The 22,693-nt window shown below is 38.2% G+C and overlaps 1 protein-coding gene across 2 annotated transcripts in view; it reads left to right on the forward strand.

Moving 5' to 3' along the window:
- FBXO11 (F-box protein 11) overlaps positions 1 to 22,693 on the forward strand; it is a 68,563-nt gene that overhangs the window by 28,710 nt on the left and 17,160 nt on the right. Inside the window, exons 2-9 of one of the 2 annotated variants that reach the window (XM_059840845.1) lie at positions 6,092 to 6,219; positions 6,338 to 6,419; positions 9,676 to 9,820; positions 11,072 to 11,201; positions 12,224 to 12,307; positions 12,401 to 12,533; positions 17,553 to 17,659; positions 17,751 to 17,862. In XM_059840845.1, coding sequence (XP_059696828.1) covers positions 6,092 to 6,219; positions 6,338 to 6,419; positions 9,676 to 9,820; positions 11,072 to 11,201; positions 12,224 to 12,307; positions 12,401 to 12,533; positions 17,553 to 17,659; positions 17,751 to 17,862 — 921 coding nt within the window. The remainder of the gene's footprint in view (positions 1 to 6,091; positions 6,220 to 6,337; positions 6,420 to 9,675; positions 9,821 to 11,071; positions 11,202 to 12,223; positions 12,308 to 12,400; positions 12,534 to 17,552; positions 17,660 to 17,750; positions 17,863 to 22,693) is intronic. The other variant, XM_059840846.1, reaches the window with a different exon arrangement.

A 22,693-nucleotide genomic window follows, 5' to 3' on the forward strand; every position in this document is an offset into this window, starting at 1 on the left:
CTTATGGTTTAAACATAATTTTTTCTCCCTCTTTGAATTTAAGAAATAAATCTCATACAGGAAAATTTCAATGTATTCTACTCAATTTTTGTTTATTTGATAAACTGTTACAAGCTACAGTGTGCTTTGCATATTGTTGTATACCTTTGGTTTATTGCCAGTAAGAAATTGTATGTATATTTAAAATATTCTAGTAGTCAGTAATGGTTATTGTGTCTAGTTGTTGCTTCCCAGAAGGCAGAATCTCTTTATTCCATATGGCATTCAGGAAGTCTGATCTTTCTGTAGTCTTTAAGAAAGCATACATTTTTAATGTTAGGTCTGTCCCCTTTCCAATCTGAGAGCCTGCTACTCTGAGTAGCAGTTCTGACTCAGAATCTTTTTCTTGCAGGGTCTCTTCTAGTTCCAAACAGCTTTGTCTCCAGTCAGAGGTTAATCCTTCTTGTTGACCAGTGCCATCAGAACCTGACACAAAATACTGCCTTTTAGATTTTACCTTTCTGTGAGCTGAGCAGCTCTAGATAATGCTTGAAAAGTGCTTCAGGGTTTCTTTCTATAATAATTAAAAATATATCACAGTATTTTTTACAGTTTCTGATCATAGTAGCAAATGAGTTTCCAGCTTTTTTAATACCATATTTTTGACATTCAACATAGAATGCATAGAATACATGCCTCCTGTTTCTTATGGACCTTTTTTTTTTTTTTCTTAAGTCCACTGTGAAATTTGACTGTAAAGGACCACCACAATGCTCCACAATACTGCTGTGTTGGATCTGAGCTCTGTGAACTTTGCATGTCATCTTTCTCAGTTTTGTAGGGGTTTTGTTAGCTTTGGGTGGGGGTTTCTGGGGGTGCACTTGCTTTTTTTTATGTATTCCTGGCTAGTGGTTTTTTTTTCTCTTCAGAGAGGTCCTCAGATAGCTCTCAAAAGAAAATGGTCTCCATTTCAAAAGCAACCTTAAGCCATCCATAATTTAAACTAATCTTTAAATGCTGCCTGGAATCAACGTGTAAGCCTCCACTGGTGTGAGAAACCTTTGCTCTGAGATACAGAGTAGTATGTGCAAATTCTGTATTCAATATCTTTAATGTTTTGCTGCTGTAGCTGCTTTCAAGTGTCAGCCACTTGTTAGGAATGTTTTCAAGGACACAGGATGAGTGTCAGTCACACTACTGATACATGCATTTATTTAACAGCTCACTCCCAGAGACTTGCTCCTTAAAGAAAAATGGTGAGTGGGTGTGTTTGCTTGGTTTTTTTGGGCAGCAGTTTGTTGCAGAGATGTCGCTGTAAGTGCAAATACACTGCCTTCAAGAACTGCCTTGAATTTCTGTTCTGTAAGTTATTTGCCTTCGTTGTTAGCTCTGTTGGGGGTTCCTTCCTCTCTACTCCCTTAAATTTGTGTTATCCTCTCTTCTCTGTTGGAATTTTGAGCTAATCCAGAGGTGGATCCAATCAAGTAGTTGGGGCTGTCATCTCACAGGCTGGCAGGATGCTTGATAGGAGTTTTCCCAGATTTATGGCAAGATGAGCTCAATCCAGAGCAAATGAGTTTTATCAGTTAACATTTTAGTTGCTTAGTTTGTGTTTTCTTCCATGAAGATGGACAGTGTTGGAATTTTTTTGTTTTAATAATTTATTGTTTCGTTCTGAAGTTGTTCTGGTGCTATTCAAAACACTGTTTAATGAACACTTCCTGTTAAAATTTGTTTGACAGGCAAGATAAATCATGGCTTCATTCAAATAGGTTCAGTATGGATTAACTTTATTTTTCAGAGCTGCTCTTCTAGATCAGCTCTCAATTTGATACAGATTTTCGTGTCTGAAAACTGGTTGGTTAGATTTCTCACCAGATTTTCCCCCAGCCTGCAGGAGCACTTTCAGTGCTGTGTCTGTTTTAAAATATATGCCACCCCCAGGACTCTCCTTCTCTTGACTACAAGTCTTTTGGGTTGGTTGGTTTTGCTCCTGCTGCCCCATTTGGGGAAGGTGGAGAAAACCAGCACAAAAATGTGATGTTGAAGAGTAAAAACTTAAGTGATCAAACACTACTGGTTAGTGTATGAGCTGCCTTTTTTGGGACCCTCTCCCCCCTTTTTCTTTTTTATGATGAGTCTATTGGGAATTGAAAGCTTTTTTATTTTTATTTTAAAGAATTTATCAACCTTATAGTTGTCAATTATATTAACAGTTTTTTTGGAAATATTATCTGAATGCATGTAAGGTAGAAATGAAACCGTGTGCATGTGTTTTGGAACATGATAAATTTTCTCTAGAAGTGACCTAGGTGTGTATATTTTTTTAATAGATAGCTCTTGACAACACTTTGTTACTTCTCTGTAACTTATGTCTTCATGAAACAAAAGAAATCAATTGTATAGTTTTTTTTTTTTCTGTATTTTAATGTACTCACTTCCACAGCATCTGTGGAAATACAAAGTACTCCTGACAGTAGTTGCTAGAATGGCAGATTTTTCTTCTTTTCCTCCTGGAAGTATTTGCTCTTTTTGGCCTTTTGTGGGTCTTAAAGCTTATAGTGTTACAGTTTGGGTTCATTAGTTGTTTAGAACTATCAGATGAGATAATTCTTAAATTAAGTTTAGGTTTTGACCTGTCAGAGTCATGAAGTTCAATAAACATGATTTTATTTGAAATTATTTTATCTTACTATACAATATAATTGGTGTAAAATATTCGGGTAAATATTTTTATTTGAGAGCAGACTCAGTTTAATTTAATCTCTTAAAAACTGCAAACATACTGACTTGGTTGAAACTGTGACAGCATCTGGCAGTCATTTCAGCAGGTGTTGGTATGATGATATTAATATTACACACACACTCTTCCAAATTTGTTTATTGACTTTTATGCTTCTATCATCAACAAACGTGATTATATGCTTTTTATGTGTGTTACTGCCTGATACTGTTACACTTTAAAATAGGGTTTTTCAAAATATTTTGGAGGCACTGTATTTTAAAACAGATATTTCTGCTCTTAAGCAGATGTATGTTGAAGTGTGTTTTAGGGAAGGATTTTCAAAAATAGAGCTCTGGCAGTCTGGTTTAAGAGTTTTTTGCTCAGGGAAGGGCAGTGTGCAGTGTTGAAGAACTATTACTTGGTGAGCACCCAGTGTAGCTGCCTTAGTCTGCTCAGGGCTTACAGGGAGCATCTGGAAAGCTAAAACCAAGCACCAAGGCTACTGCTCGAAAAGGTCACTCAAGACCTTCAGTTTTCCTGGTACTGTTTCACTTGGCAGTGGCTACACAGGCTGCATCTGGAAAAATAGGATCAGTTGTTATTCCTGAAGTGTCAGAAATCCATGCAGAAGCCCCTCAGAAGTGTGGCAAAAACTGCTGGTGAGAGATATCATGGTATCCTTTGCTTGTCTTCCTTGGTGTTCAGATGGAAAAAGAAAGATTTTAATTCTTCTGATGCCTGCTGTGAGTGTGTGCATATCCCTTATTGTCATCTGTGCTGGCAGAGCAATCTTTTAGTAGGACACACTGCAAGAAAGTGAATATATTTCTGTTCTGCTTAGCAGTCCTTCAATGTTTCAGCCAAACTGACCTTTCCTTCCATTTTACCCCACAGGCTTCTGCTGTTTCTTTCCAGCAGTAATATGTTCTGTCCTTTGTGGCCTCCATGGGTGGTGTTCTGAAGACCTGACTGGAGTTTATCTGTGCACTTTCCATCACTTACTGAGAGATCAAAATTCTCTGCTTTGCTTTCTATTTTTTCCCCCTGTTATCTTTGCTTATTATGCTGTTGCTGTGTTTCCTGTGGCAATTTTGAACCATTGTACTGACCATCTAGAACTGAGGGAAAAACCCAGCTGTTCTGACAGTCATCTTGTGTCTTCAATGCAAAATAGGGAGCAGGGGGAGCTTGAGACACCGTGCTTGAAGTCCCCAGGTAGTTTCTGGGGGATATTAGTGACAGTAATCATAGTCACTGTATCAAATGTAAAATAGAAACAAGGGCTGCAAAATCGATCCCTGCTGCAGTGTCTGAGTACATTTTGGTGTTTTGCTGTGGGGAGCCTTGGGGCTGGTGATGGTGCCTGAATTTCTGCTGGCAGGGCCTGCTTCACACCCACGGCTGCATTTCTGCTCTGGTGTGCCAGGGAAGGCTGAGAGCTCTCCTGTAGCAGCTTCTGTCTTCTGCCTGCCTTGTTAAATTGAGAGGGTGTTTTCCATTAGAGATGCAAAGAAAACCAAGTGACTGAACCATGAGTGTGCATTGAGTCTGCTCTGAGGTCACTGACCTCCCACAGGCAGTGATCCCCACGCTGGGCCAGACACGCCTTCACAGGAAAATTCACTGCAGTTCATCTCTCAATGTCCTTTAGGCTTTTTGCATAATTGATAAATACTTATCCTTCCTAGGTAGTGGAGTGCTCAGATGCGAGGTGTGCCTGGGAAGCAGCAGACAGGGAGTGTGAGCCAGCTTCCAGCTGAAGTTTTGGAGATGGCTCTCTTTTAAAAAGTGGTGGGTCTTGATAGAAATTTCACAGTTCACTTCTGTCCTTAAAGACCTATGCTGTTGGTGGTTCTTCCCAGTCATGTGGTCTTGTGGCTGTGCTGACCTGGTCCAGCTGCTGGGCTGGCTGAAGGCTGATCATGGAGGTACTTGCAGGTTAGTTTTCAGGTGGATTAATGAGCCAATGAAGCTCTCCTCTATTGCTCTGAGAGCCTGCGTGGAGGTGTACACATCACCAGTGAACCTCATCTTTGCACAGCTTCTGTCCTCTATTTGGATGTTGTGGCAGTGTTGTGATTAATGGTATGTGGCGAGGTTGCCATTTATAAATATCTGCTAAGGAAGGGGAAAAATAGTTTGGGGTTTTGGTGTTTTTTTTCACTGATGTAGCAGCTCAGGCTGCATGGTATGTATAATCCAATATAAGCACAATGTTTTGTAATTTATGTCAAAAAACCCCAAACCAGAAACCCTTAGGAAAATCATGAGATTAAGATTTTGAAATGCTAATGAGTCACTTCAGAATTGCATTGCTTTGTTTTTTAAACAGACTGCTGTAGTATTGGGAGTTTCATTGGCGGCATATTGGGTTCTTTTTTGTGTTGTGTTGGTTTTTTTTTTTACATTAGTCTCTTCAGCCTGATATATTCAGGAAAACTACTGGCTCTGTGGCATTGCTTTTATGGCTATTATTTTCACATCACATTTTGCCCAGTTCAAGAAGAAAAAGGCAATTAAAATCATAAGAAAATGCAAAATTTTCTCACAGTTAAGCATCTGCAGAAAGTATATATTTTTCTTAAATGGAGTTGGCTTTAATTTATTTTCTAGATGCTTTTTGTTCTGGCCTTTTAAAAATTCTTGCAGCTTTATAATGTAATGTTAGTTATAGGGCATGCAGTGATGAGTAATTATTCCTTGCTTGTTTCAAGTATGTTCCATAAATATATGAACAGGGAAAATTGAAACTAATGAATCAAAGCCTTTAGAATTATACTCATGACACTTTCGTCACTTCTTTTTTAAAAGGCAGGGAGAAAATATGCTCTTACTTTTTCAAGTGTAATTTAGGTGAAGAGAATGTATGTGTTTAAAGCTACCTCCATTTTACAGAAGGTTTTGTGTGCTGGCCTGAGCTATTCCCAAAATGTTTGAGGAAAACTCAGTCTTGAGTTTTGTACTAAGTGCTATGTTTACTAAAGGATTTCTTGATAACATTTAGTTAATAATTGACACTTCAGTGTTCCTCATTCTGCTGATTGTGTTAGGTAAAAAATTTGAAGTAATGAGGTGATTGAGTTAGCATAGTGAATTAAATGCTTGCAGAGAAAACAAAAGCCTAGGTTTTTGCTTTTTGTTCAGCTGCTTTTGGTGTAGCTGCTGTGTGTGTATGGAGAAAGTACACATGAAGGAACTTAGATTCGTATGCTGTGATATTCTGACCTTTTTTTTTTTTTTTTTTTTTTTTTTGCTGGAAGTACTCTGCTCTCTAGCACTTCCTCCCCACCCTTCTGACTATGTACTTACCTGAAAATTTCTGTAGCATTTCCCTGGTATAAAGCAAAACTACAATTCCAATTATCAAATTTCTTTTTTTGTTTGCAGATGATGATGTACCTGCAGATATGGTTGCAGAAGAATCAGGTCCTGGTGCACAAAACAGCCCATACCAACTTCGCAGAAAAACTCTTCTACCTAAAAGAACAGCTTGTCCTACAAAGAGCAGTATGGAGGTAACTTCTTTGGGTGTAATTGTAAAGGAAATGTTACTGTTTCAAGAATATGAAAACAGTTAGTATTTTTCTTAAGTTTTCTTAATGACTGAACTAATTCTTATTTATTTCATTAAAGGGTGCCTCTACTTCAGCTACTGAAAACTTTGGTCACCGAGCAAAACGTGCTAGAGTATCTGGGAAATCCCAGGATTTATCAGGTAATAACTTTTGTACAAAAAAAGGGCAAGGGAGTAGGAGTTTAGACATTTTAACATCACACATTCTCCCACACAGACTGTCCCCAAACTATTTTTCTGTATATTCTCCAACTAAGTACTATATACTCCAACAGTAGTGGGGAAAAAATACCAAAACAAAACTCCAAGCTTTTTCTGATCTTCAAATTTGGTAGCATGATTTTAATCAGAATTTTTTTAATCTGATCTTTTGTTCTGTCTGCTTCACTGCAGGCGTGTTTTGGTTGTTTTTTTATTCTCATGGTGCTGTGTAGTTATATCTAAGCTGCTGTTAGGAGCAGTATTACTGCAATACTTAATTACCATTTCTTATAGTGACGGCATTGTTCCATTGCATTTTTATGGGTAGTTTGGGTATGTCATCATAGCACTTCACTGGGGAGAGAGGGAGAGACTTGGTGTGTTTGTAAATAAAAAACAGATATACCTGCATACATAATGTGTGTAGATTTTTGCACACATCTACAGTAAATGCATGTTGTATAATAAACACGCATCCAATACATGTGTATATAACTGTATTGTGTGTGTATTTAATTTGTGTGCACACACTTTGTAGGTGTATACAGGCATGCACCCCCTGCTTGTTCTGTTTTCTGTGTAGTTTTTCAATCTCTCTGCTTCTATTTTTTTTGTCTCCTGACACACTCTTCAGTTCCACGAGATCTGCTGTCACTTTTGCCTGGAAAATCAACACCAGTGCTTGCCAACTCCCATTGATGTGGTTTCTCCTGCTTTTCTTGCTTCTGTTTTTTTTTTTTAGTCCACGTCTCCCTTAATATTATGAATTAAAGCTGAGCAGCTGGCGCAAGACTTTGGGTCTGTTTTCATGTCTTCTGTTGAGGTCTGCTCTTTCTGTCTTCTCATTTTCTCCATAGCATAGTTTTTTGTCTTTTTTTGTCCTTTTCCCCCTTTGTTTTATTCTCCCCCTCTTTGATCAACTCTCTAATTTCAGCAGCTGTTTAAGAACCATTTAACTTCAGATTTATATTTTTGAAATAGCCAGAACCAATTGAACATAAACCTGTGTCATTTTGCATTGATTCATTTCCTGATTGGCTCTCTGGAGCCTTGTGCAGAGTTGTCTTGTCAAAGGCTGTTTCTCTCGACAATTCTTAGTTTTTCTTCCATTTCTTTCAGTTCTTTGCTGTGTTAGTCATTGTGCTTTTACTCTCCCCCTTTCTTTAGTGAAAGTGTGTAACTTTCCAACATGATTGACACTGATTTCCTGAGGAATTCTCCACGCTTTCACTGCACATTCCATTTGTTAGATTCTTGAGCTCATGTGGGGATTGTGGAGGCTTCTCCAGTATGGAATTGACAGAGGAATCACTGTAAACAGTGATTTACAATTTTACTTTTAAGACTGTGTTCAAACCAGTTGCAATGTAAGAAAGGAGTGTCCTCCTCAAACCATTTTCTAATAATCTCTTTCCCAGTATGGGTGACAGTTATTTTTTTATTCTCCCTGTTGAGTTTCTAGGAGATTCCTTTAAATTTGTACAAGTGTTGATTCTGGTGAGATTTTATTTTAACACACAGTCCCCTTCACCTCACCTTTTTTGTTGGCATTGGTAACGATAGCTGTAACTGAGTTGTAAGTGTTGAGACTTCTTGGATTGTCATGAGTGGTGACTGTGTATTGTCATCTGGGCTGTACAGGTGTTTATTTTAGAACTGTAGATGAAATGATGGCAAGGGGCTAGAAATACAGGAGAATTTCTTGGTGGAAAACCATTCCTTGTTGTACAGACTCTGAGTGGAGGAAAATTCAGCGAAGTTGAAAGGAGAAATGCCAGTCAACTAGAGTTTCCAACTGGAGTGGAGCCAGGAGTCAGAAAAACGTGTATTTTAATACAGATTTCAGAGCTAGTTCTGCTGGGAGTGTTGCTATTTTAAACTTCTCTTTTCACTGAACTATGGATTTGCAGTACATTCTGAGACTTGAGGTTACTGGCTCACTCACTGATTGTTCTGTACACTAGGAACATGCATAAGTTTACAGAACTTACTGACTTTTTAAATTGATTTTTTTCTTTTCCTATTGATTTCCTGAGATACTTTCCCAAGAACAATACATGCTATGTTTCTGACATATTTCTGCTTCTTAACAATAAAAGATTTTTACTAAATATGTCCTTATAGAGCAAAAGCTATTTGTCTCCATCTTCTCCACTAAAATGGACAAAAAAGGCAACCATATAAGACATAATTTACAATTTTGGATTCTTGGGATGGCAATCTTGGTCTTCATACAAAGAAGGAAATTCACTTTCAGGCAGGTTTCCCTGCTCTTTGTCTTGGTATTACTTTGCTAGTCCCTATCAGATAAATGATCAAAACTGAAACTGAAGTAGCTTTGTGAATATCCTGTGGAAACTGAATGACATAACTAGCTGTGTTTGTAACTTTCAGGTGTGCAGAATATTAATGCGTACTAAATAATAAATAGTTCAACTGTCAGCTTAGGTTAGGGCAAAGATAAAGACTGGTCATGAACTGTTGTATGTGGAGTGTCTGTAGCAGGGTTTAACAAAGTGCACTCCTGTCTCCACACAATGGCATGGGAATACAGCTTTCTCTAGCCTCTCTGAAGAAATGCATCTGGCAAGACTAATACTTCTTCTGGTTTAGATTTTTCATTTTAAAAGGAAGAGCATAAAAAGAGTAAGGGGAGGGAGGAGACTTGGGAGTTATTGATGGCTTTTGATGTCCTACATCCCAGATGTCCTCTTTCCCTATGTGTTCATTGTGGGAGAACAAGGAAGTCTTCCTAGTAGTTTTTCCAAAGAGTGACTATTTCTGATTAAATTATTTTGTGTTTGAAAACATTTGCAGACATTTTTCCTTTGGAATTGCATTATTATTATTGTATAGATAATGTGGGTTAATTGAACCACAATGAAGCTAATAGCATGAAAAGTCAGCATTTCCGGAACATGCACAGTAGCCTGCTTAACATCTGCACTTCTTTGCACAATGATTCCTCCAATAGAAAAGGTGGAATCAGAAGTTTGAAAAGAGGACTTGAAGTCTGTAAATTCTGAGGATTTTTTGCCTTTGGTTTTAGAAGAAACAAGCTTTAAAAAAAAGGCTGCCTTGAGATAATTGACATTTTAAATGGGAACCTTTCAAGTGACAAGTTGGTAATCTTTTGCAGTGAGAATTTGAACTTGCTAGATATGTCAATAACCTTGTATTGATTACTGTTTAATAGCAGCACCTGCAGAGCAGTATCTTCAGGAGAAGTTGCCAGATGAAGTGGTTCTAAAGATCTTCTCCTACCTGCTGGAGCAGGATCTCTGTAGAGCAGCTTGTGTGTGTAAACGCTTCAGTGAGCTGGCTAATGATCCAATTTTGTGGTAAGTGAAAAGCTATTCCTCATTATCTTGAGAAATACTAGATGTGCTGCTCAAGATAGATGTGCTGCCAGTACAATAGAAAAATTGAAATGCTGGTTACAATTAGTTGAAGGAAAACCAGTTGTATTTTATTATGTCTGGTTTAGTTAAGCATTATTTTTGTATTATATGTATTAAACAGTAAAACTTGCTTCTCTGGTAGTGTAGATACTAGTTAAACAGTGCCTGTTTTAAAAAAATCAGTTCCTTCAGTTGCCATTCCTTCTTCCCCCTTTAACCTTTTTTAGGCTACTGTGAGGATTGTGTTACTTCACACAGAAGGAACAAAACATTTCTTCAACTTAGATGCGAACTTTGTATAGTGTTACTTAAATGGGGTTTTTGTTTGGTTTGAGTTTTGTTTGTTTTTTTTTAATGGCTGGATACTTGGGCTGTTTTCTTACATGAGTCTGGTCTACCCCAGGTTATTGAGAGTTTTAATAAATGGGAACTAAATTTGTAGTTTTTTATTAGGAAAAAAACCTACATATTTCTTAAGCTGCTTTGTTTTTAAAGTAAAGATTAAGACTAAAATAAAAATAATAAAATAACATCACAGAACTACCCATTTTCCTGTCCTAAAGACAGCTTTGGGGATGCCTTGTCAGATGAATTACGACTTCTGTGACTCAGTGTCATCCTGTAAGTCTGGGCTTAATATCAGCAGGCTTAGACACTGCAGTTATTTGCATTCTGGCACTAACGAAAAGAATCCAATTGCTGTGTGCCGTTTTCTTCTTTTTAAACTACTGTAATTTGTTCACTGATGAACTCTTTTTGGAATACAGTGCATCATTTGTTCTCAGTGAATGCATTTTTCAGTCTTTTTTTGGCAAGGTGAGGAAGAGGTGGTGACTTGCTTGGTCTTAAGTTTTGTTATACTTGTGCTACTAGCTTTTGTAAGTGCTAATGCTATAGTTAATGTACAGTTTGATTCACAAATAGTGTCTGTAACTGCTTAAGTTTCTTCATGAAAATTGCATGTTGAGAACTTTTTCTCTTGGTTTATAAAACACATTCAAATTTTTGTCAGAAAAACATAAAAGTCAGTACAGCAAAAAAATTGGTTTTAAGTGGTAGATGCTGATCTTGGTCATATTCACAGTTACTGGCAAATTTTTCTCGAGAAACCCCCAGGTTTTTAGCCTTTGGTTTTATATTAAAATGGAAGAGTAAAATGGAAAATTAAAATTAATTTTCTCTTCTGTTCAGGAAAAGATTGTATATGGAAGTATTTGAGTACACTCGTCCAATGATGCATCCTGAACCTGGTAAATTTTATCAGATTAATCCAGAAGAATATGAACATCCAAATCCCTGGAAAGAAAGCTTCCAGCAGCTGGTAACAGTTTTATTCATTTATATTCAAATTCATGGGTATTTATAAAAGTAAAAACACACACTTCTGAAATGTGGCTGACAAACAGTAATTACCTTGGATTTAGACTTTAAGATCCTTGTGGTGTTGTGCAGTAGGGGGAATGCAGAAGTTATTTCCTGTTTTGAGGCACACTTTAGGGAGACACCACATGGTAAAGTGGAGTTCTTGAGTATCCAGCTCTGCTGTGTTGGGTTTTGTATCACTGAAATTTTGTGTACAAGATTGTCATGGTCTGAGACTCACAGTGTGAAAGATGCTGTTGTGATATCTTACTAAACCAGTGTGTGTGCTGGTTATCAGATTTGTGTGCATCTTCCTCTGGTGAACCAAACACATGTTGGTAATACCACTTGGGCTTAATAGTGATTTACAGCTGGCCTGACTGGAGGTAAACAACTTTCCTTTAAGGAATGTGATTGCACCTCTAATCCAGAGTTTCAACCATATTGAACGAATGGCTGGGCATGATACTAGGAAAACATAAGTAAGGGAAATAATCAGTGTGAGTATACCACACAATGCCATGCGTTGTTGGTTAGTGAATTTCTGAAGTGCATTGAGGACAAATGCTTGACTTGGCTTCTTTGTTTAGTATTCAATCACTAGTGAAGGTATGGGATTCTCTTTTCCTCGCCATATAAATGCAGTTTTTTTGGCAAGCTGCTAGAGAAACAAGAGATGGAAGTAAGGATAGCTCTTGTATAATGCTTCAGGTGTATGAGGCTTTTCAGTCAGTTTTGAGGCTTATGGCTGTGTAAGTAGTTGGACTCTTGGCTTAGTTGATCATTCCCTTGGGCTCAGACTGTTTCTGGTGTTGCCATTTCAAATTGTGTGCCTGGAGTGTGAGGTCAGTATATGATCCTTGCTTCCTGGGATAAACTGATATCAGCAAATGGCTTGTTAATTAGGGAATTAGTGGATCTGTCAGTGCATTCAGGCCCACCTGTCTGCAAGCTTCTCACAAACTCTCTTCCTTGTTTCAGTACAAAGGAGCACATGTAAAGCCAGGTTTTGCTGAACACTTCTACAGTAATCCTGCAAGATACAAAGGAAGAGAAAATATGCTGGTATGTTTATAAAGCGGTTCTTAAAACTGTTTATGTATCTATATAAATGGAAATGGACATTACTCTACTCTAAATCTGTTCCTTTTCTTCTAGTATTATGATACCATTGAGGATGCTCTTGGTGGAGTTCAAGAAGCTCATTTTGATGGACTTATCTTTGTTCACTCTGGTATATATACTGATGAATGGATATATATAGAATCTCCAATCACCATGATTGGCGCAGGTATGTAAACTGGGAGCATCACTGTCTCAAACTTGTGTTAATTACCATGATACTTGGGTATATTAAATATCCAGTATAAATGCCCATCTTCCTTCATCTGCCTAGCAAATAAGTGGTTTTTGTACAAGCGTCACTAACTCAAAAGTAGCTGATGCTTCAGACTGAAGTGCTGTTGTCTGTTTGCTAGTTCTCAGAATAACTTATCTTTTTTTTCATTATGAGAAAAAAATTGAATTTGTCAGAAAGCTTATTCAGTAATAGGACTGCAGTTGAAACTTTTACATTCATACATACGTGTGTGTGTATATATATGTGTGTGTGTATATATATATATATATATTTAAAATCCATCTCCAGAGTAGAAACCAGCAGTGACAACAAGCCCAAATTAGTATCTGTCCCATTTTCTTCAATATCATAATTCCATCTTGAGGAAGGAAATGAGAGCATCCAGCAGAAGGATTCTGAGATTGGAGGTTCTTCCTCTGTTGTCTGTTGCCAATTGTTCCTCTGAACTGGAACCTCTATGGAGGAGGAAATAAGACTTGGAGAATAGGAAAGGTTTAGGAAGTTAATATAATATACCAGGCTGCAAATTGTGTTACTTGTGGAGCTGCTTGCTTTTCGTGTCACTACTAGGAGCATGCTAATTCCCAGTAGCATGTAACTGGTAGGAGTTCAGGCTGTACTACTGTCTGGTAGAGATTTTGGTTAAGGGGTCTCAGACCCCTTGCTCCTGTGGTGGTCTAGAAGTGAATTACCTGCTGTTTTGTGGTTTTGAGAAGCTATCTCTCTGGGTTGGTTGGGATTACTGGATTGTGAGTTTTATTAAGGGCAGTGGGTTTGGGGGTTTTTTGTTTGTTTTGGTGGGTGTGTTTCCTACAGATATTTTCTTTGTTTTGCAAAGTCTCTCTTTTTGGGTATTTAACTGTTCTCCATACCAACTGTTTTGTTCTTGAGTGAAACTGTTCTGGCACTTCTTGCCTGGGTTTTGCAGCCTTGGCAGGGAGAGCGGTTTTGAGCAATGCAGGCAGATTGTTCCAGTGTTATTCTGAAAAATTGTCCCCACAGATCTGCAAAATGTGGCTGTGTTAGTATGTGAGTTTGTCAGTTTGTGACTGCATTTCTGGAGCTAACATCTGAACATGCCCACTTACAGTGCTTTGGTCTGTGTTGTGGAGAGCTTTTGGAGGACAAACTGGATTCCTTTTGCATGAGACTAATTTACAAGACATGTTCCTGGAATACTTTTACTGCCCTTCAGTAGCCAGTGTGTGTTCAGTCACAGGGACCTGGTGAGGACTAGTGCAAAGTCAGTCCCTTCTCCCCTCCCAGTCCTGCAGCATGTGCTGCGGGTGCCTGATCCTCAGCACTGGTTCCCTCTGTGGTACCACTCCTGTGTTAGGCTGCAGTGCTTGCTCATAGAGATGTGGCCATAGACAAATAACCCCTGGCTGCTGTTCCACAGAAGAGAGGATTACAGTAAAAATAGGGCAAATCATATTCATGAAGTGTTTAAAATCCAGAGAAACTGGATCGGCACTGTCCTAAGATAGAAAATTTCCCAGTCACTTCATGACACTTGAAATGATAGCTTGAATATCTGGGTAAACTTCTGCATGTTCTCTGTTTCCTTTTAAGTTTTGAAAAGCCATCTGCTTTTCCTTCCTCTGGAATTAAACTAAGTTATTCAGAAAAACAGTTATCTTAAGTAGAGTCCTTTAAAAGCCAGAGATCTTCATTGTGTATTTTTGTAACAGAATAGCTGTCTTGGGGAACAAAACCTCCAAGAGGAATCCAGCAATGCTAGATGTATTTATATTTCAGTTTTTGGCATTGCTGACTTCACTTCCTCAGACTTTCTCTTCTGAATGGTGAGTGACATTGTAGAGAGTCAATTTTCATTTGACTGGAAAAGAAAACAAATTAAGTGAACCACTAAGCCTTGGAGAACTACCTCTTCTCTGTTCAGTCTGGCATGCTTTTCAGAATGGAAGGATTAAGGCAGCACCAAATCTCTGCATTTCTACTCAAATTTCTTTAATAGTTTATTCTTCGGGCTTCAGAAGAAGCACAACATTATTAGAAAGGCAGCTTAACATACCTTGAGCTTGGAAGAAGCTTCTGCTTGGTCACATAAGCAAAATGTACTTACAGAATAATGCCTGGTTTTCTTTTTTGTTCTGCTTAATTTTGGCGTTATTTCTTCCCTTAAATCTGAGGGAAGGAGTTGGTTCAAAAGGAAGGCTTTGGAAGTATTACTAGTACTGTGGCATATCTGAACTGCCAAGAAAGAAGCAAGAGGAGAGGTTCTGTAAGAAAATTGTTGCATCTGGTTCAGCAGACAGAAATACCTTTGAATTTTTAAAAAATAATTCTGTTTTCCAGGGTTGGAGAAGGGGGTGTGTTTTCTGCAGGAATAGGAGCCTTCCATGGAGTGCTCATCTCACTCAAGACAAAAAATCTCCCAATTGCTGAGTTTCAGCAGTTGTACAGACATGTCCTGATCTGAGAATCTTAACTTAATATGTATTTTCAGAGTTACAGCTTCTGTTTTTTCCCTTCATTTTCCAGTTGACTTAAATAATATGCAAGGAAGTGAAAATTGATTGTCAAAAGATCCTTGAGTCAAGAAAAAAATTGGTAAAACCAATAGGAATGGTTATTGTCATTTTAAGGGTGGAAAAATCTAAAATGATAAGAAAACTATTATAATTGGATATTGTTTTATTTTAGAGTGCAAGAGTACTTTCACATGCCTGAGCTCTTCTTCAAATACCCATTCTGCATCTTTGCATTGAAAGCTTTATTTTGGACTGGTTTAGACCTTTGTGGTTGACATCTTGTAGACTGTAAGATCTAAAAGAGTATCTGGTTTTTGCTTGGTGCAGTTGGACAGGGTCACAGTTCGTTTCTGCAGAAGGTAATGATTTTTTGTCTTCTAATGCAAGGAAAAGGGAAATTGTTTTATTCCTTATGAGGAATTAAGTAATTCTGAGGCAATATCCTGTTAATGTATATTTCTTTAGACAGGCTTTCTGTTCCATTATGTCTAAATGGTCTATCCATGGTCCTTAAGCTGAGCATGAATTCTGCTTCTGGGGAACATGACTCCCTTAGGTTCCAGCAAACTGAATTCTTGGGAGCTGTGTTTTGCTTGATTACAGAATTAATGGCCCTTTTCTTCCGTTTCCAGTTCTAACAGTGATTTCTTTATTCCAAAGTGGTCTAAGCCAAATGCTGAAATAGAGATATTTCTCTGAATGATGATTTCACAAAGATTAAGCTGAATGTTGCAGAGAATTTCATTGGTGCATTTGGAATGAAACTAATGCTTAAGGAAATGTTCACTGTTTTCCTAGGGAGACTTAAGTGTAGTGATCTTTCTAACTGGCATGTTCTGTGATGGGCATTCTGGGACCTTCCCAACTCGGAAGTTACTGCTTGTGTAGGAACTCATGTGATGAGAGGAAGGTGTCTGTAGAGAACATGATCCAAGTGCTTTGCAAATAATTCCACAAATCTGTTTGATAGTGTTTCAGAGCATCCAATGTGAAGTGCGGTTTTTTTGTGCCACCCTGAAAGTTCTGATACTGATTTATGGCTCTTGTATCCTCTTTGGGGCTCTTGTTTATTTCCTGAGTTTGGTTCACGTGCAGTACTGTGGTGCTGTTCCTTTCCATGTGCTGAAACAAGTAGATTTGTTTATGCCACTGCATTTGCACCATGGTGAATATATAGAAATGTCACCAAACCACAGAAATATGTTTTGTATGAGGACACAACTCCTCATCAAAGCCTCTTTTAGTTGTTATCTGATACTAAGTGAGTAGTGGTGTAGAGGAGAGCCAGACTACCTTAAAGTATTTGCAGCTCCGCAGTAATGAAAGCGGGGATTGAGCTTTTAGATAGTGAGAACAAGCTGTATAATAATGTAAATGTTGCTTCATTCTGACTGACATCTTTCTGCCAGAGTGATAAAGAACAGGACATACCACTTGTCTGTACTAATGTCAACAGACAACAGAAAAGGATCTGCTCATGAGGAATCCTGTGCGTAGGCTTTTCAATAAAATACAGAACTCAGGACAAATACCTGCTCACGTTTGGTTGAGTTGGGAATGGTTTAAAGTGCAGATAAGTTATCTGCTATAGTGTGTGAAACTTCCGCCTTTATATTTGGTGTGTTGAGGGAGGGCTGCTTCTGGCTGGCATGTTTAATGTGCAGGTTTGAATCAGACAAACGATCTTGCTTGTGAATGAGCATCATTAAATTTATTCCAGTGAGTGGCTGAGGTTATCTGGTGCTCCCTCTGCTGGCTTGTGCCATCCCAACATAAACATCACCTGCCTTCGGATTAAGGGTAAAGAATGGAGCAGAGCCTCACTGGTAACACAGGAAATCAAATGACACATTATAGCATTTTGCAAGTGAACCACTTCATTACCTTTTGTACATGCTGCCAGTAGTATAGTTCAGTCTAATTCAATAAGTTGTTTTTTTTTTTTTTTTTTTTTTTCATAAAGAATAATGAGGATATAAATTCAAAACTCTGAGTCCCGCATTTGAGAAGTGTGGGGAGGTCACTTGTAGGTAATGAGTAGATTAGTAAATAGTGGATCATGTTAATGACGGAATGTATGTTTTTAGCATTAATAAAAGGATTTGAAATAGCAGAAGAAATCATACTTTGAGCAGAGTTAAACTGCCTCTAGACTGGTACCCATGTCTAAGCTGTTCATTGTAAGCAGTAGTCAAAAACTAGCTCTGTAACAGAGGAGGTTTTTCTCCCAGTACTAGATATTACTAAATTGGTGCCACATTGTCTTAGTTAAAGACTAGTTTCTTCATTGTCTTTGAAACTTCCTTTATTAAGATCCTTTTGACAGGAGGACTATTTATGTGCCAACAATAGTGTTAATTTTTTCTCTGATGCTTCAAACAGAATTCTGTAAATATTTTGAGGATTTTTTTTTTCAGCAGCACAAACTAAGACTTTTTAATTGTTCTCTTTGCAGCACCTGGAAAAGTAGCAGATAAAGTTATAATAGAAAACACTAGAGATTCCACCTTCGTTTTTATGGAGGGTTCTGAAGATGCCTATGTTGGATATATGACAATCAGGGTAAGAATCTCACCCATAAGCAGATCTTCTAAAAAATTCATTTTAATGTCTGAGCAGTTAAATACCGCATTTCTGTTTTCTTCCTTTTCAGTTCAACCCTGATGACAAATCTGCTCAGCACCACAATGCACACCACTGCTTAGAGATTACCGTGAACTGCAGTCCAATTATAGATCACTGTATTATCCGAAGTACTTGTACAGGTTAGTGGGCTTTTTATTGTTTGAAGAAACACAACAAATTGAGTATGATTACAATTGGCATATCTTTATTTTTTGATGCAGGTATTCAATACAGGTCTGCAAGCCTTAATTGCCTTGGAGCATCACTATTAGAGTGACTTCTTTGTGTCCAAAACCTCTGTGATAATGTGTACTTGGTTTTCTGTTTGAATCTGTTTGGACTCATTGGACAGTTGGTTTGAAATTGAGAAGTGCCAGTTAAATAAACATACCTGGGTTTGGTGTATAGTTGTAGCGGGCAGGATGGGGCATTTGAAAGGGTTACACATGGGAGTTGTTCATTGGGTTTGTTCTGATGTTCAGTATTGGGGTCAATTCATTAAACAGTCACAAGATGTAACTCTTAAGCTCAGCTCACTCTGAGTGGAATGATTTGACATGTTCAGAGGATGAGTAGTAGCTCTACAGGCAGAAGTGTTGAAAGACTCATTTTACAATCAGAAACAATGAGGAATTTATACCGCCTGATCTGGGAAAAATCAGTCTAGGTTGAGGAAAGGAGGAGTCAGTGTCTGGAAGTGAGGAGCTGGATGGCAGTTTAGTCCCCGGCAGGAAGACGTGGCAGTTTGTAATCATTGGACACAAGATATGGCAAGTTGAACATCTCTGAACACAGCCAGATGGAGTGGAGTTGGAGTGTCAGAAAGAAGAGGTCCAGGACAATTAAGATACTGAGTCTTCGTGTGGAAATGGCCATGTGAAGTTCCCCAAGGTCAGCTAGGGAGAGGGAATGGATCTGTGCAGCAGGCTGTGCATGGAGGTTGCTCAGCTCAACATAAAGGCAAGGAAAAAGAAAAGAGTTCTTCCAACTAGATATAAAAACTACATTTTTCTGGTACTGCCTGTGAAGAATACTGCAGGGAACCGTGATGAGAATGGTGGAAGGATTCCTGGTGTGTGCCTTCTAGAGGAAGATGAGTTTTCTTGAAGGTTTTGGGCTATAAACCACTGCACTTGGTCAAGGCAGTTCTCTGCTTTGTAGCTCTGTGCTTTGCATCACCATCTCTTTTATTGGAGACACATCAGTGAATACTTGGAGGTGTTAAAAATGACACAAGAGGAGCAAAGGACAGTGAGCTGCTCAGAGTATCCCAGTTATCCCAGTGTTAGTGCTAACACTAGGAGATTGAAATATACAGAGAAAAGGTGTCCTGGAACTTACCATATACCAGTACTGGGGACCCTGACATCCAGTGAGTGGAATTAGATAAGAACACATTCAGCCTGAATATTAAAGTAGTTTGAAGAGCTGCATGATTTCAGATGGAAACATGCTTATACATTAGCTACTAGATCCTGATATTTTGTGAAAGTTGTTTATGAAAATTAAGTTTAGATTATTTTTTTCATGACCACTTTCTATTTCTGATAATTTTGAAGTTTTGCTCCCTCCAAAACTCTGGATTTCTTAAAGTTTACTGTAGTGAATTGTTGATTCTCTTCTCCAAATTAAATTCTTCTCTCTGAAATTCTGTTCAGTTTTGGAGGCTGTGTGTAGGCTATACTATCATCACTTATCAATTATCAAGTTTTACTGCCTTTTTAATCCTACCAAGCCTTGCTGTTACCTATTCAGGAAGTACTAAGTTTGTGTAAAAAGGGAGGAAGAATGGCAGTCTGCCAGAAAAGGCATTTACTGTTTCCAGATAATTGACATCTCTGAAGTATTGATCCATAGGCATTCAAAACCTCTTTCCTAGCACATGCTTGATGTCCTTGCTGTAGATCTCCAAGTTGCATTAAAGCATATTTCTACATTATGTCGTATGTAAAGTTCTTAATGTGTGTCATATGTAAAGGTGGGAGCTATGTAAGTGCAAATGCGTTAATCTGGAGATTCCTGCTGCCAGTCCCAAGCATCTTTTGAAATATTTTCAAATAAAGTTTAAATGGCAAGATCCTGAGTCTAGAGGTTCTGTTGCATCCATTGTGGAAGAAACCTGTTAGCCCTCACCTCGATGGATAAAAGTAGTAGTGGATTGCCATGTTCCTTTTTTCAAAAAATTTAATATTGCTGAAGTGTGCAATCATTTATTCTGAGTAAACAAAATAAAGCTTAAACCAGTACTACATGTGCTTTGGACTCCAAAAGGACCCATTTCACACAATCAGTAACTCAAGTCCAGTGAAGTGACTCAGAATAAGGATTGCTTTCATTTAAATAAGCAAAATGTGATAGAGGTATGCTTTTGGAACATCACACCAAGTTCCAAAAATCCATAGCTCCTCAGTCTCAGAAAGAGATGGAGGAAGGGGAGTGAAAGCAGTTATGAAATGCAAGAAAGAATAAGTTATTAACAGTTAATACAAATAGGAAATTAGCAATTGAAGGAAACTGTGGGGACCTCCCTCTAAAATAAAAACACACCACTTTACTGCCACAAAGAACTTGATAAACAAGACAAGAATGAAGCATCTGTCTAGAAGAGACAGTGCTTGTGTCTTAATTTGGGGAACAGAGGGAGTTTTAGCAGTGATGCTGATCCATCATAGAATGGAAAAATTTGAATGGCAAAGTGTTGTGTAATTTTTGTTCCATATTTAATGAGAATAGGCAGGAATGATAAATGCCCTCATCCCCTGGAGGGATAATGAAACACGTTCCACTCTTGACAGTAACTGTGGATGAGGTTAAATAGCTGTGAAAACAGACATTCTAAAATCATGCAGGGGTTTAGAAAAAACTGGCCAAGAAATTCTCTGGCTTCCTATTGTGTATCTGTGGTAACTTGAAAGCTCGATGAGATGGTCTTTGTCCCAGAGGGAGGTGGGAGGGGAGAGACTACCCAGGATGAAGTATGGCAGGGGTACTGCCTGTTGATCCTGGGTAAAATGATGAGGTATAAATGCAGGGGTTTGGTCAATCAAGAATTTAAAATTTATGACGAATCAAATTCGTGTGTATTTACACAAAGTTATAATGGTTGCATTACACCGTTGGCATTTTTGATTACTTTCTCTGACCAAAAGAAGGCAGCAGTCTTAGTATAATTATACAGATCCTTGGAAGTGTTTGACATCAACACATAGTGCCTTAAAATATTAGAGTTCTACAGAATGCCCAGAGTCTACACCAAATAGATGAAAAATATCTTTCAGGATAACTATAATAGCTTTTCTTTTTTGGTGGTTATTTCAAAGATGACTTCTTGACTTGAAGAGAAGAAATAAGATCCATATCAATGAGACCTGTAGACTTTCCTATAGAGTATTATATGAATGTAATATAACTACGGTCTTAAAAGTAACTAGGAGGATGGGTTGCTTTGGCCTTCCTGGTAGGTGGACTGTCAAACACCACTCACATTAGTCTGACAAAGTGCGGAGTTACACACACACAACTCGCTTTTGTTCCTATTTCTATGTGCTAAACCCCTCTCCTGGCAAGCTGGGAAAAGCTTAAAGAGTCACTGTGGATAAACTGCTGAATGTGAGCCCTCATGTAGTCAAGTGGCCAAAAGAACTGATGTGATCTTTAGTTAGACCTGTGGGAACGCCAAGGAGAAGTAGAGAGACTTTGTAAATGCCTCTGCTTAGTCCTGCTTCAGAATAAAGTGCTCTTTTCTGGTGTCCATAGCAACATGTTGGAAAATTTAGAAACTGTTCAATGAAAAGTCATGTAAGGTAAAGCAGAAAACTTTGGTTGTAGGGACTGTAATTTGTTACTTTATCAAGGAGAAGGCCGAAGGAGCAAATTGCTTGCACTGAATGCATGTGTGCATTGGGTGCGGCATACACTGGTATAAAGAGAACTGGATGCCAAAGCTGGAGGAGTTCAGATGAGCAATTAAAGTGTAAATTAAAAGGACAACAGCCCTCTAGCCAGCTGACAAGCTTTATTCTAGTTTCTCAGTTGCTGGAAGTCAAAGTTATCAAAATTTAAATATGTTTCTACAAGATATGTGCTGAAGTTCCTGCTACTAGAATTGAAGCAGGACTTAATTCAGGGAATTAGTATAGCCTGTATTATTCATAAGGTCAGACTAGACAATCAAAATAATTTCTTTAGGAATTAAAAAAGAATAAGCTCTCTCTAAATGAGTCTGTGAATTATTTAAGCATAGTCTTTGTGGTGCTTTGCTAGAAGGATATATGAAAACTGACTAATACAGCAGGTACTGGCTTGCTTATGTCGTGGTGTTTAATTGTGGGCAACGTGTGTTACCTAAGCCAGGTTCCCTGAGATGAGCTTTTACCTTTCAGAAATCACTGTTGATTTTAGTGCCTGCAGAATTTTATGTTGTCACACTTCATGGAGTTCAGGGAATTGAGCTGGTATGCAGAAGTGTTGAGCAGTTTGAGTCCTAGTTTCCTGGAAAATACTTATTTTCAGGGTTATGGAATGGTAGCTGAAATCATTCAAGGAGTTTTGTAATTCAGCTGGGGAGAGACCTGTTTTTTTCTGATGTTTATTCTGTACTCGAGGTTGTGTGTCTGTGTCCTGCTGAGTATTGGGTAGACAGTGTGTCTTTGTATGCTACAAAATTATTCTTTGGCCTCTTTGATGTAGTGAGTTGTGAAAATTTAAAGGGAAGCACAACAAGGCAGTAATTAGCAGAGAATTTTGTTAGATTTCTGTTGTGCTCTGCTGTGAACAGTCCATATACAGTGGGCCTAACACAGGCAAATAAATGAGTGAGGACTTTCATAAGCATTAATTATTATATAAACCATTGTCCTGGCAGTTGTTTAACCTTGGCAGGATGATTTCAAAGTGACTCCTACCGTGTTTTTTGTATCTGCAAAATGATGACATTAGTGTTTTTCTGCCAGTGGCTTGCAATGCTTTGGC

Source organism: Haemorhous mexicanus, chromosome 3, assembly GCF_027477595.1.
Source record: "Haemorhous mexicanus isolate bHaeMex1 chromosome 3, bHaeMex1.pri, whole genome shotgun sequence".
Lineage (NCBI taxonomy): Eukaryota > Metazoa > Chordata > Aves > Passeriformes > Fringillidae > Haemorhous > Haemorhous mexicanus.